At 45.0% G+C, this 14,728-nt stretch overlaps 3 protein-coding genes across 3 annotated transcripts; all 3 read left to right on the top strand.

The window, feature by feature from the left end:
- Positions 1-48: 48 nt before the first annotated feature.
- On the top strand, positions 49-1,863 carry PVX_115070 (hypothetical protein, conserved; the record flags this gene model as incomplete). The annotated part of the gene is made up of 1 exon (XM_001616355.1): positions 49-1,863. Exon 1 carries the CDS (start codon positions 1,273-1,275, stop codon positions 1,861-1,863), a length of 591 nt encoding a protein of 196 aa, XP_001616405.1. The 5' UTR covers positions 49-1,272.
- Positions 1,864-4,205: 2,342 nt separating this feature from the next.
- PVX_115075 (hypothetical protein, conserved) lies at positions 4,206-10,601 on the top strand (the record flags this gene model as incomplete). Its single annotated transcript, XM_001616356.1, has 1 exon — positions 4,206-10,601. One exon carries the CDS (start codon positions 4,206-4,208, stop codon positions 10,599-10,601), a length of 6,396 nt encoding a protein of 2,131 aa, XP_001616406.1.
- Positions 10,602-12,071: 1,470 nt separating this feature from the next.
- PVX_115080 (3'-5' exonuclease domain containing protein) lies at positions 12,072-14,661 on the top strand (the record flags this gene model as incomplete). The annotated part of the gene is made up of 2 exons (XM_001616357.1): positions 12,072-13,280; positions 13,451-14,661. Exons 1-2 carry the CDS (start codon positions 12,233-12,235, stop codon positions 14,659-14,661), a joined length of 2,259 nt encoding a protein of 752 aa, XP_001616407.1. The 5' UTR covers positions 12,072-12,232.
- Positions 14,662-14,728: the final 67 nt, after the last annotated feature.

Here is a 14,728-nt window from a genome sequence, read left to right as displayed (position 1 = left end):
TCCATGTGGATCGGTTCGTGCGTTTTTTTTTATTTTTTTTTTCTTTCACCGCGTCATAAATTAGCAAAAAAATTCAGCGCTGTGGGATAAGTGATATCCATACGAGAGGAATTTTTTTATTTTTTTTTCAATTTGGAAATAACATTAGCGCGTGGATATTTCGATACGTGGCTTGCAATTCATGTTACATAGTACTAACCACTTATCTTCATTTTTTTTTCCCCCCCCCTTATCGCATCCCCTTTTTGGTGAAATAAAGAACGCTTCGCTATGCATAAATGCCCAAATGATGTTTTCCCTTTGAGAAAATAAGATTTTCGTTTTTTTGTAAAATTCAGAGGGTCACAATCCTCCTGGGGGTGGCTTTATAACCAGCAATATAGTGCCATTTGCCATATCGTCATTTTGTTATTTTTTTCCGTCATCCCAGCGGGAGCGCCAAAGGGAATAACGTGGCACTCCAGCGATAAGGGTTAGCAAGCCACGTGCTTACCTACGCGTAAATGCGCCTGCGTCCGTACTCACTATATGCCGGCACACAGCTGCTGCATTCGCTGTGAGCAGGTTTGCCGTTCGCACGAATTGCCAGCCACTGCTATATAGCTAACTGACCGCGAACACACATATGGGATGCTCAAAGGAGGAGAGGAAAAAGGGGCGCAGTGTATGAGGGAATTATTTCCAAACACTACCATACGTATGTACACACATATCTGTACATGTGTATGTGCCCATTTGTGGAGCTTCCCGCTAACCGCCGAAGTTGGAAGGCACAACGCGTAAATCGAGGAAGACCAGCGTATGCAAAAAAAATATATGACCAAATTGTTTTTAAGTAAAAAGGCATAAACGTAACGGAGAGGAAGTATAATACGCAAAAAAAAAGCAAAGTCTGACGCAGAATTGTTGTTAAGTGATTTGCGCGTTTGTGGCAGTTTGCTTGGAGGGCCACCTCGCCGTTGATCCACCCCTTGCGCTTTTCCATTTTTCCCATTTTTTGTGTTGCACATTGGAAGAAAAAAAAAAAAGGAGGAAAAAAAATAAAGAAAGAAAAAAAAACGTTAAACTGCAAAGCGTTAAAAAGGTGTCACCTTTTTGCACTGTATTTCCTTTGGCAAGGCGAAAAAAGCAAAAGCTATCTACCTTCGCAGCAGTGGTTTAAGCAAAGTTACGCGCTTTTTTGAGTGTGTAATATTTTTGCGCAGTTCGCGGAAAGCAGGCTATTTTCCCGCTTGGCAGATACATGTGGAGATTTTTTTGCGAACGAAGAAAATGGATGACACTGTGAGGAAGATCGACATTTTCATCATCATCGGAATTGCGATTGCGTGTGGAGTTTTTTCCGAATTTTTAAGTTGGCTATTCGTTTACAGAAATGAGAAGTTTATAAAGCTGAACGAAGAATTGAAAATATTGTATGAAAAAGTTCAGAAGGAGAAGGAAGATGGGTTGCTGAGCAAAATCGATGGGAACAGCAGCAACAGTAACAATAAAAAAAAAGGGAAAAAAAAAGCCACAACGGAAGAAATATATGTAGAGAAAACAAAAACAATGGCAACGCTGAAGACAAAGTCGAATGTAATAACGGGGTTAATTTTTATGTCCATGATGCCGTTGCTTTTTAGCTTATTTGAAGGACTCACAATTGCCATTTTGCCGTTTAAGCCAATTTTCCCCTTTACCTTACTAACGCACACGGGGTTACAAGAAAAAAACTTGTACCATTGCTCATCGACTTTTATTTATACCCTAACGTTGATGCTCACGAGGCAGAACATTCAGAAGTATTTCGGGTACGCACCGCCATCGGGAATGTTTGGCGATTTTAAGATGCCGGACGAGCAGGCTGATATGTGGAAATAGGGGAAACAACTGGAGGGAAGAAGAAAAATGCGTGAACTGTATATTTTTTTTTTTTTTTTTTTTTTTGCGATATGCGGCGACATATGCGAGTTTTATTTGTTCATTTGGTTGCTCACGGGGGTGTACAGTTCGCACATAGCAATCTGCGCATGTGCGCATGTGCGTGTTGCATTTTTTACGTACGCCCATTATTGTGTGGAAATTGTTTGGCATTTTCCCCGGTGCATTTTCTTGCGTGTACTTTTGACCCTGTATTTTTGTGCATTCGCGCGTCCCCCAACGGGAACTCTTTTTTTAGTTAACGCTTTGACACAATTCTTTTAGGAGCTTTTTTTTATTTATGCGAACCATTTTGGCGAAGAATGCGAACTCCCAAAGGTGATGAGCTAAATGGGGCTAACAGTTTTGAGTTCGGCTCACCCACTTTACAATATACGTGAAGTATGCATATGCAGCAGGGGTGGAAATATTCCCATGTTCGCAAATTAAATGATGCGCAAAATTAAAGCGTATAACTGGGCGGGTGATTTTTTTTTTTTTTTTTTTTTTTAATTCTATATGGTCAACCTTATTTCGCCACTCGTAATTCTGCGAAAGGTTAATTTTTAAAAGGGGATACGTGGGGGGTTACGTCCCTGCCACTTGTAAGATGTTCCTGAATTACGTTTATAATAACAAATGAGAAGAGGCAGCAGGTAAAATCTACTACTTTTTACGTTGGGCGTGTGCTGGCACGAAAGATTGTAGGTTGCGCGGTAAATTTGCGGGGTGCATTTTTTCAGCTTCTTAACGTCCCCGCTTGTGCCCCGCACTTCGATGCGCTATTTTGCTGCACCATTTTGCTGCACTATTTTTGCCCCCTACATAGGAGGGTACTTTTTTTTGTTCCTTTTTCCCCCTTGATCTACATAAAAGGGAAAACGCGGGCAAAGGCGTGGAAGCATAAGATTTTACGACGGTGTTGGTATGTAATAAGAAAGTAGAAATGTAGATACGCAGGGATGCCCAAGTGACAGCCCCAATAAAGCAAAGGTTCGCAAAAGCAGCGCCTGCCCCCAAGCGATTGTTCTAACTTTTTTAAAATTTACACGCTGCTGCGGGGTATATATATGTATGTACTTTTTTCTGCGTTCCGTGTCCATCGAGCATTTTCATTCCGCGTTGGCCAAACGGAATGGGTCACGTTTTAGCAGCATCGTCGTAATTTTTACTTTGTTTTGCTGTGCGCAAATCTTCCACTTTGTGCTGCGTTTACGCTGCGTAAAGGCTGTTTTTTGTTGCCCTGTACTTTTTTTTTTTCTTTTTTGCATGTTTGGCCACGCGACCACTTTGCCATTTTCCCACTTCGCCACTTTGCCGCTTTGCCGTTTTGCCACTTTGCCACTTTACCCCTTTACCACTTTACCGCTTAACCACCTCATGTTTTAATTGAAAATAATTTAGCCTTTGCTGCCAGTTTAACTCACAACTTTGCACGTCATATGTACATCCCTCAGTGGTAATTTTTTTTTTTTTTTACAAATTCTCAACTTTTGTATAGCATTTGCTTCCCATCTTTTTAAAGTTTTGCATTTTTCTTTTTATACCCATTTGTGAAGAATGAACAGCATTTTGTACAACTGAATGAGAAAAACTCGTTTGATTAAAATTTTGAAGGAAAACGGTTTGTGTCATTTGGTCACCTCTTCGTTTTTCCATAATTTTTTCCCCATTCCACGTATGTGATGTTAATTATATAATGTAGCATTTTGCTAGACTATGTGCTTAGCCGTACCCATACGCGTATGCGCGTGGGGAGCGTACGCACGTAATATGTACATAAGTATGTACATATGTACGTAAGTATAGCACTTTCGTAAGCATAACACGCACGTACGTTTGTGCCCCCTTCCTGCGCACAAAGGGGCAAGTTCCTTTTTCCCACATGGTTTATGCCAATTTGGAAGGCAGGTGGAAAAAAAAAAAAAAAAAAAAAAATGCCGTCAAATGTATACCCCTCGTACATGTGCCATTTTGCCCATATACTTTTAACGAAGAGTGCAAATGTACGTACGTTTTTACTTGCATGTATTGTATGGATTGACGTAAGCGCGTCCGTGGGAAACTGAGTTAGTTTAGCGGCTGTCCGTAGAGACCGTAGGCGAGGCCATTCTGTTCTCCGCGTGCGTTTCAGATTGCACTTCCGCATCCACGGCCGCTTCCATTGCATGCCCGCTCCCGTTTCTGCCTGCACCTGCGCCTCCAAATCGGCCTGGGGGACACCTCTCTTACAGCAGAGTGCTTCCAAAGCGTGCCACTCCAACTGACTGCACAGCTCAAATGAGAAAAATTTATATAATGATATGGGGTGTAAATTTAGTAAGGTGAAAAATGAAAGAAGGAAAGAAGAAAATCAGGAAGACACAGTCAACAGCGACGTCAACAACGATGTGCTGAAGATATATAGGAAGACCAAGGGGGGGTCCAACACGTATAGGAATGCGAAAAGGGAAAGTCGTAGAGATAGGCGGAACGGTGTGTCCAGTAATGCGTCCACTAAAAGGTGGGTCGCCAGCAGCGATCTTGAAAATGAAAAGAGCGACGGCCACTATGTCGATCCGCGTGATGGTAGTAAGGAGGGTTCCTCCTCAGTGGGATACAAAACTAGGGAGAGGAGAAAAAACAAACGGGGGGAAAAGGGACGGGGGCGCGAAAGGAAGAATGAACAAGACAGCAGATTTGAAGCGCACCGGGGAGATGGCCACCTGCGGAGGGGAAAAATGCGAAGATCGCCCAGGGGGGCCAAAATGAAGCACGCAGGGGGGAGAAGCGGTGAAGGGAAAAGCGGCGAAGGGAACGAAGTCGTGGGGAAGAGAGGCGGCGGGAAAAGCGGCGGCGGGAAAAGCGGCGGCGGGAACGAACTCGTGGGGAACACAGACGGGGGAAACGAAAACAACGTTGACAACAACTCCTTTACGGGAATCATAAAAACGATCAACAACACACTCATAAAGAGGAAATCCGAAGCGCTGGGCAGAAAGGAAAAGGGAGAGTCGCCACCCCATGTGGAGAAAAAAACCCTCTTTAGAAAAAAAAAAATAAAATTTTTGTACAAAACGAAAAAGGGGGAAATAGGCACTAAAGGAGGGCAAAATGAAGACCCATATGTTCCCCCGAATGAATCCATCGTGGCACAGCGGAAGAGAAAAAAAATAAAGGAAAGCTACAACTGCCTGGGGAGCAAAAAAAAAGAAGAACTGTTAATGAGGGCCATCAGAAAGAATAAAGAACAGCTACTCTACTATCACGATTTTAGAAGTACCATTTTGAGAAAAAACACTTTCCTACACATTTACGAATTTTACAAATTCAATTTAAACGTGTTTAATTTGTTCTCCCTAATGCCCAGCCATATTTCCGAGAATGTTCATGCGTCTAGGATTTTGTTTGAGAGCTCTCTAATAGGCAGATACATAATTCTGCCGTGGATCGAGAACGACCCCGACATAAAGAACAATTCGTATGTAAAACATGTGAAGCTTTTTTCGGAGAAGAGAAGGAAGCTGGAGAGGGATGGCGCGGAGGACCTGCGAGGCAGGGAGGTCAACTTCTGTGGGTTCTTCAACCACAATTATGACCACCGGGGGGGCGGCAAAAATGGGGAAGATGGCCAACACGGCGAAAATGGCCAACACGGCGAAAATGGCCAACATGACGAATATGGCGAAAATAGCGAAAAAGGTCTCAACAACCGCGACCTCAACAATCGCGACCTCAACAACCGCGGCCTCAACAGACGCAGCCCCAACCACCGCAACGACAGTGCCGGCGAGGAGAAAAAGACGAACGCGGGTGCAGACGAACACGCGCAGAGATGCAACGCTCCCCACGATAAACACACGTCGAAAAGTACGTCTAGACGCATTTTAAAGAAAAAACTACGACTGTGCAATAGAAACGCAGAGAGGGAGAAGGAGAAAAAATACGTTAGTAGTAGAAACTTCAGCATGGACAACCTGTTTAAGCTGCACCTGAGGAAGACCTCCACCGCACCGGCTAAAAAGCGGAGGTATGCGAAAGAAGGTGTTAGTGTGCAAAACGGGGGAGCAAAAAGGGGCGCCACCAATGAGAGAGACGCGGAAGGTAGAAAAGTCGCCACGAATAGGGAAAAGCAGAACAGAATTGATCCCGCCGACGAAGGGAAGAGAGCATCGTTAGAGGGTAGAGAGAGAAAGAAGGACCAACTGAAAAGGCAGAATGGGGTAACCCTTCAAGAGGAAAGTTCGCCCGCGTTGAGGAGCAGAAAAACGGCTCAGAAAAGTGCGGAAAGGTACGCAGAAAAATGCGCGGCAAATTGCGCAGCAAATTACTCGGCAAACCGCGTGACAAACCCGCTTGTGAAGGAGAACGGAGAGGCGGGCCAGGACGAAGGACCCCTTCGACATAACGCCAACGGAGTGGTAACCGAACAGACGGAAAAAGAAAGGAGGAACCATAATAGCCCCCTCACTGCCCAAATGGTAATCGCGAGTAACAACCACGTGGAATCCACAGGACATGGCAAAAAGGAAGCGCTCATCAGAAGGGAGGCAAAGAAAAAAAGCGAAACGAAAAAAAAGTATATCTCTCCGGAGGAGGCGAAGAAGGGGGAAAAGTCCACGCACGTGAAGAGAGGAAAAAAAGGAGAACCAGGTCTGCAGCCGGGTGTGCAGCGGGATGTGCAACCCCTTTTGCCGAACAACATGACAGTAGCGATGAATGGGAGAAACATCGAATCGAGGGTCGACACGGAAGGGAAGGGGAAGAAAAAAAAAACGGATGGGAAAAAAAGCAAGAAGGTGGTAAAAATTGGCCTGGCGGAAAATCAAGTTAACGGAATTAGCTGCCATGTGGGGAGAAAAGAAGCCAAGGAAGAAGGGCGCCCCAGGAGTAGCAACAATAATAGGGAACCCCACGATGGGGGGCACATCATCATCAGGAGAGAAGAGGAAGACCCAGGGAAGTACTCCACACATGCAAAGGAGAGCAACACGAAAGCGATTAAAAAGGTTAAGAGACAAGTGGAATGTCATAAGATGGCTCACCATGAAGTAACCCCAGGAAGCAGACACCAAGGTGGTAAAGATGGGGGTAGGGGAGTACAGAAGGGGGATCCCAAGTTAAGGTACCAAAATTTTAGCGATAATAACATAAAAAATGACAAAAATGAAGGGGAAAGAAAAACACATATGATTAGCAACAAATTAGAAAGGAGGGAACATCTGAGGAAAGAAAAACCCACACAAGAAATTTGCCATCATAAGTATAGACTAAACGAAAATTCGATAAAGAAAAATTATTTAATGTGTAGAAAATGTCACACAAAAAGATGTATATATCATTACGTGAATTGTTTTAAGCTATACGGATGGGTAGATTACAAGTGGACCGATCCTGATGGGTACCTAGAGCTAAGTGTAAGGCAAAAAAATAAATTCCATGGCTGGAAAAGACTCTCAGAATTGTATACCAACCCGATCGTCATGTCTACAGATTTGTATAATAATTGCATAAGGCAAGGATTTGTGGCAGATTGTTCCTTTTTATCTTCTCTAACTGTGCTGATTGAATATGAGAGGAAGCACAAAGTCCCCGTTCTCTCGAGCATCATCTCTCCATGCACATCTAATTATGCACATGGGAGTAAGACGTGGCCAATTTTTAACCCCTGTGGAATGTACATCTGTAGATTGCACTGTAATGGGATGCAAAGGAAAATTATTATTGATGATTATGTTCCTGTGAAGGAGAACAATTCTTTGCTTGTTGCTTATTCGAATAATCAGAAGGAGCTTTGGGTCACTTTGCTTGAAAAGGCTTTTGTCAAATTGATGGGCGGTTCGTATTCCATGTATGGGTCCAACCCCGGCTCCGATTTGTACTACCTGACTGGGTGGATCCCCGTGACCATTTCGCTCAAGTCGAAGATTAGTAGCTCCCCTCCGTCGTTCGACCGCCTCACGGCGCACACCGCGCCGAACCAGGTCAGCGCACTGGACGTGTTGAACGTGTTCAACGCGTATGACGCTTGTGGTGGTTCCCCAGTGGAGCAGTACAAACGTGGAAGATGTATGAAAAAGGGGAAGAAAACAAATGGGATGAATCCCAAACGGGGTCACTACAACTGCGTTGGAAGAGGTCAAAATGGAGCCTTCCTCTCTGCAGGTGGGGAACTATACACGAAAAGGGGCTGTGCACACCCGCGGTACGACTTCCCCGTGGGAGCCAACCTGAGCATCCACCGATTGGGCAAAAGTAGGAACTGCCACCCATCACGTACTGCTAACTGGTCAAAGTGTGAAAAGCTGAAGGTGTATTGGCGAATGCGCCATTTGTACGCAATGGAGAAGCGAAAGGGGCAAAAATGGAGGGGGAAGGAAAAATCGAGAAAGATAGAAAAAAGGGCCAAGTGCGCCATTAAAAGGGTAAGCAGTTCCCGTGGAACGACTGCCATGGAGACGCAGCGGAAGAGAACCCCGATGGAGGGAAATCCCCCGCGCGGCACCCTCCAGAGGAGCAAGAAAATCACGCGCTGGGTAAGAAGCGTAGAGTGGCTAAGGAACACCCCGAAGGAAGCAACCCCCGACTGCGAAGTTAAAGTGAGGCAAGCGAACCAATTTCTGTGCGAAGCAGTGAGTAGCATGGACCTGTCCTCCTACGTGTGCGGGTCAGCCGATCAGTACAGCTACTTAAACCAAAAAGACGATAGCTCCGTTTTGATCGACGACGAGTTTGAAGAATATGATGAGAAGTGGGACATCATATGGAACAACATTTACGATGGGATAAAAAAAGGGAAGTGTGTGGTTTGCTTGGGTACGCTAGAATTAAAGGACGCGGCACCATCAGGGCTGGACTACCCAGAAGGGGTCTCCCTCTCCACTGGAATTGTAACGAGACACGCCTACTCCATTTTGAACATCGAAACGTATAACGGGGATAAGTTGCTCTACATAAAGAACCCATGGGGGTGCATCCGGTGGAAGGGGAAGTACTCTCATCATGACGAAGCGACGTGGACGAAGGAAGTGCAAAGGAAGTTAAATTATTCCATTGAGAAGGCTAAAGGGAAAGATGATGGATGCTTTTGGATCCCCTGGAAAGATGTCATCAAACATTTTTCGCACATTTATATTTGCTGGAATAGTGTAATCTTTCCGTACCAGTTTGAAATTCACACCAAATGGGAGAACAGTGTGTATTTGAATAGCTCCATTTTGCAAGACGACACCCACCTGGTGGCTTACAACCCCCAGTTTGCCCTACACGTGAATGTGGAAAAACAGGACTTGTCCGAAGATGGTTTACACTATATAGGGAAGAACCCCATAGAAATATGGATCCTTCTGTCGAAGCACGTGAAGGAGAGAAAATCAGACGCTTCCCAGAAATACCTAGCGCTGCATATCCATTCAGGAAAGGATCGAATTGTTTGCCCCTTGTTTCCTATTAAGCAAGGAATATACTCCAATGGGGAATGTGCCTTCACCAAATTGGTCATCGGAGGAGAGGACGAATGTTTTAATAACTACCTTGTGAATAAGAGCCCCTCGAAAAAGGACCCATCTGATGCCCCCAAGGGTGGCGATCCAAACCATACGGAGGAGGGACACACGCACAGCAATAATGATAGTGTAAATGTAAACTCATCGGGAGAAAGTCAGCCGGAAATTTTAAGAATCGTCGATTTTGTTCTAATCGTATCGCAGTACTCACAGAAGGAAGAATTTAACTTTACGTTGAAGGTATTTAGTCATACGCATCTTTCCATATATGAGTTACCACCAATGTTACCAGAAAGTTACGACTCTCTTTATTTCAAAGGGCAGTGGACAAGCAAATGTGCAGGAGGGTGCTCGAACAACTTGTGGTCCTACTTTAGAAACCCTCACATACGTTTTTATGTTCCCGAAGATTCTACATTTTGTATTTTCCTCGAGTGCTCCCAAGAACATTCAGTCAATTTGAGAATCTTCAAAGGAGTGACATCATCCCCGAGGAGTTTAAAAAAAGGAGAAATCATATCCAGTGGGGCATACAAAGCAGGTTGTTGCTACGTTGAATGTACGCTGGAGAGTGGGTTCTACTGCCTCATCCCATCCCTATATAGAGCCAACGTGACGGGGGATTATCAAATATGCATTCACTACCCTAAATCGAAGCAGAAGCCAGTCCTCCATTTTATCCCCTACTGTTATGTTGTTCCTCCTCTTTCCTTTTTTAAATACCAGCTGGTACATTTATACTCTTTAAAAAATTACTCCATCATTTTGTTCCACTGCTCATCCGTCACCCAGCTGTCACTTCGGGTTACCTTCTTTGAGCATATGAACATTAAGGGGATTCCTTTTGTAAACGTTTACAAGCTTGTCGGCAGCACAGATTCGTATGCGAACGATTTGGAGGCTGGAAATGTCATGAGGAACAATCTATTCAGCTCGCACATTTCTCATAATAGATATGTATACAAGATTATACAGAAGTGTAACATCCATGGTGGGCCAGGCTATGACATTCTCCCTCTTTCCACTTGTGCGTATGATTACTACATCAAATTTAATTCCATTTTGATTCCGCTGGTGCAGCTGGATAGTGAGCACACCTCGTATTTGCTGCTCATCACCACGAACATGAAGGAGGACATTCTCTACAACCACGAGGTGCACTTTGTTTCGGAGAAGCAGCTTTCAGTCGACACGTGTTACCCGGTGCAGTCGTGAGGCGGCGCGGTGTGGTTGCGAGGAGGGGTGGGAGGATTAGGATGAGGAAGATGAAGAAGATGAGGAGGAGCTTACCCCCTGAGAGGCCACTTCAGCGAGTCCCCCTCACTGCGCCGCAGAAGGCGCGTCAGATGTACCGCAGTTCACGGGCAGAAGCACAAATTGGAATTCCCAAATGAGGGGAAACCTAAAAGGAGTGAGTTGTCACTCCTTGGGTGAGGACCAGGGTGCGTCGCCATGGAGTTGCGAAATTCGAGCACTCGGGTGAATCATTTTCCGACCACAGCTTTTCGCCGTTGCGCGCGGGAAGCGCAGATGTGCCTGGGGTTGCCCCAGCGTAAGTTTGCCCCATCGTAACTTTGCTCCTACATATTTACATGGATTCCTTCCATGTGGGCACATTTTCACGGGGGTGTAGGTGGCAGCACTTTACCGCGTTGGCCCACTTAGGGAAATTCATTGCCGGGGATAATTCGCCCCCACGAAGTTGCACCCCCCATGAAGTTGCCCCCCCCTTTGCATTTAAAAAAATTATTTTTTTTCAAGTGTTTGTAATTTAGTCAATTTTGTCCTCTTTTGCCTTCGCAGGCGTTTCCGTGATATCCCCCTCCGCTTTGTATTTATATGTACGTATACCTCTGCATGTGTGTGTGTATTTCGACGCGGTGGTATTTGTTTGCCCTTCTACGCGTTTGTATTTGTTTGCCCTTCTACGCGTTTGTATTTGTTTGCATTTCGACGCGTTTGTAATTATACCTTACATTTTTGCGTGTGCGCCCCCCCGGCGCATGTGCATTTCAGCTTCTTCTTACTAATTAACAGTTTTCACCCCCTCGAGATGATGAAGCGAACGAAGGACTGCCACCATGGGGTGGTGATCAGCTTTCCCGCCGTTCTTTTTCTCCTCCAGGGTCGGGGGGACGTAGCTTCAATTTTGTTTCATTATGTAAAATATTGAGTTTTACGTTTGTTTGTACATAATTTTTAAAACAATTAGAAGCCATCTTAAATGCAAACTTTTAATCTTCATCTATGTTGGTAGCTTCGTGGGTCCCTTGTCGGACGGGAGAGTCAGCCGTACGGTTACACGATACAAACGGTGGAAACAGATATGTGCGTAGGGGGGCGCCATTGTGATGGCTAAAAAATGATAAAATGGGATGCGCTTTTGCGCAAGTGGGAAAAAATAAACAACCGGTGAAGCGCACCAAAACAATCGCTAGTGTGCACACGTTCGAGGGAGAAGCAACATCTGTGAGGGTTACTCTGAGGAGTGATTTCCACTTGTGAGAAGTTGCCCTTTTGGTTCATCTCGTCTGATCATTCTTATTGCCCTATGTGATGCTTGTCACTTTGGATTAGCCACACGTAGGGTGAAAATACGTGTGCCAACTGTGTGACTTTTTTTTTTTTTCACCCCATTTTTGAAAATTAAAAAAAAAAAAAAAAAAAAAAAGTCACACTGTGGGCACCATTATGCGAATAAATTATTCCCCGTATTTATCACCCCAAGTGGAATCAAAAGAGTGTTCCCTTTTGTGCCCCCTCGTATGGCTCTACCGTTTTTGTAAAATCCTGTTAAGTGACAAAAAGGGAACGTGCCTCACTATCAACAGTGCTGATCGGGAAATATGCAAAAATGGGGCATCAAACTGAAGGCGAAGCGGCAACCTCCGTTTTGTGTAACCAGATGTGATGGGGGAACTCCCCCTCAGCATCTTCCTTCAAGGGGTAGAAGCACCCCCGAAGGGAACAGCGAGACGAGTTCACCACTTGGACGCTACGAATGTGTTGCACTGCTGTATGTGTATAACAGCTTCGATGGGTTAAGAAATGGGGGGAAAAATTACTTAAAAGATGTAGTAGGGAATCCCTTTGTGAAACCCAATTTGAGTCTCCTTCCGAGGCAGCGATGCAGCCACTGCTACTCCACCAACAACAAAGTCTACGTGAAGGGCGAACTTCACGACGTGCTTCCCGCCCTATGCAAAGGCAAAGAAATGGAAGCCATTGCAGCGAACTTAATTTTCTTCATTTTAAAATCTGTGAATCTTAAAAATGTAGAAACAGTAGAGGAGTATAAGGACAACATAAAAAATGTGTACGCCAACCTGATCAGGTGTTACCATAAGATATTTACAGAAAATGAAAAACATGGTGAATACATTTTTTGCATTTTTAATGATGACCTTGTAAAATGTGTTAGCCCCTCTTTGAGGAAAAATAAAAAAAACATCATCCAGGAACTTGTGCTAAACAGCTTATGTTTTTTTTTTAAAAATAATGCAAAACATAAGCACAGATTAGACCCAAATTTGATGTGCGAAGTTGTAAAGTATAAAAAATTTTTGTACATATGGGATTGCCTATCCTTTGATCGCCACCTGTTGAGGGAAGGCATGACTGCCCGACATGTAGACTATCTGTTTGGTCACTTTTTAAATGACCGAGCGTACCTTTGCCAGGCCATTGCCTTAGCTTCCCTGTTTCTGTCTGATGAGCATGTCGGCTTTAGTTCCCCCTTTAAGGAAGACAGCGCTTATAACTGCAGGATTTTGCTGCAGTACATACTACAGGCGCAGTCCAAGAATTGCCTCTTTTTATTTCTCGACGGCCTCAAATGCGACGATTTGAAGAGGGACGTTTATCGGTGGCTGGCATCCCTGGACGAGGCATCAGGTGGGGCTCCCCCCGTTCCGCGAAGGGAAGCGGAAGAGCGGATTAGCGGCTGACTAGAGGAGCGCACTTTGGCGAGGCGATTCGCCGAGTAACTCGCACGGGGCAGCTTCCCCCCCCGTAGCCTCAACTGCGCACCTTCACTGCGCACCTCCACCGCCCAACCTATGCAGGGTTCTTTGCCGACTACTGGGGATACCTCTCAGCGCGGGAGTACCTGCTGCGAAGCAAGGCAAGGGAGAAGGAGAAGGACGAAGCAGGAGGAGGGCCCCCCAGCGAGGGAACCCCTAACGAAGGAGGGACCCCCAACGAGAGTACCTTTAACGAAGGAGGACACCCCAGCAAGAGTACCTTTAACGAAGGAGGGCAAGACCGAAATTGCGCCCCATGGGGGAATAATCCACTCCAACCACACAGTGACTACTATGAGCTGCCCGAAGAAATGAAAAACATTTCAGTGGTAACTAATGTAGAGAGTTTGCATAAAATGATAGGAACGATAAAGGCTAGTCAGGAAAGGCACTGGGTGGATGGCATATACAACGATGAGAGCACGTACACATCCGAGTCCTGTGACGACGTAATAACTGCAGAAGATATTAATAACCACTTGAGGGGGAAACAAAAAAAATATTACATAGGCATCGATGTCGAATGGAACAGATACCAAAAGGCTAGCATAATTTCAGTGGCAACAGAGGAACGAATTTACCTTATCGATCTGCTAACTGTGGATTATAATTACAAAATTTTAATTCATTCATTTTTTAAGTGGCTACTTGAAAACCCATTCGTCTGTAAGCTCTTCTACAACTTCGCCTGCGACATGCGTGTGTTAAATTCGTTCTTTCGAGGCATGTCGGTTGTGTGTACCTACCTAAATGTGACTGATCTGAGGGACCCCCTATTTTTGCAACAGCGAAGTGTAGTCACTCCATGCAGCCAAGACAGTGTACTTTCCGCTGAACTGTTCAATCGAAATGTAATTGAGACGAATGACATTGAGTTATTTAAAAAGGTGACGACAAGTAGCTTTCGCAACTTCAACGGTAGGGTGAAACATCGGGGCTGCGATAATTTCGAGGGGGCGATCCGTGTGTGCCCGAGCCGCACCACTGATAAGCTTCATTTTAAAAGTCTGAGTCATTTATGCCAGAAATTTCTCGGCAAAAATTTAAACAAACAATTGCAGTTATCCAACTGGAGCAGGAGGCCACTCATGGAGAGTCAAATACATTACGCAGCCACCGATGCGTATGTCCTCATCGTGCTGGAACGACTCCTCATCGAGGGTAATTATTCCTCCGCGTGTTCCTCAAATAGTAGTAGCCTTAGCGATGCGTTTGTTCAGAAGTATAAATGTAGGAATTGTTCCTGGGAGTAGTGCTTCCAGGGGGGGGGAGTCAAAATGGGGAGAGCCATGTGGAAGGAAGGGGAATTGTCTGGTGAAG

Source organism: Plasmodium vivax, chromosome 11 (genome assembly GCF_000002415.2).
Source record: "Plasmodium vivax chromosome 11, whole genome shotgun sequence".
NCBI classification, from domain to species: Eukaryota; Apicomplexa; class Aconoidasida; order Haemosporida; family Plasmodiidae; genus Plasmodium; species Plasmodium vivax.
The sequence above is the reverse complement of the archived record's forward strand: the minus strand, read 5'-3'. Positions and strand labels throughout refer to the sequence as shown.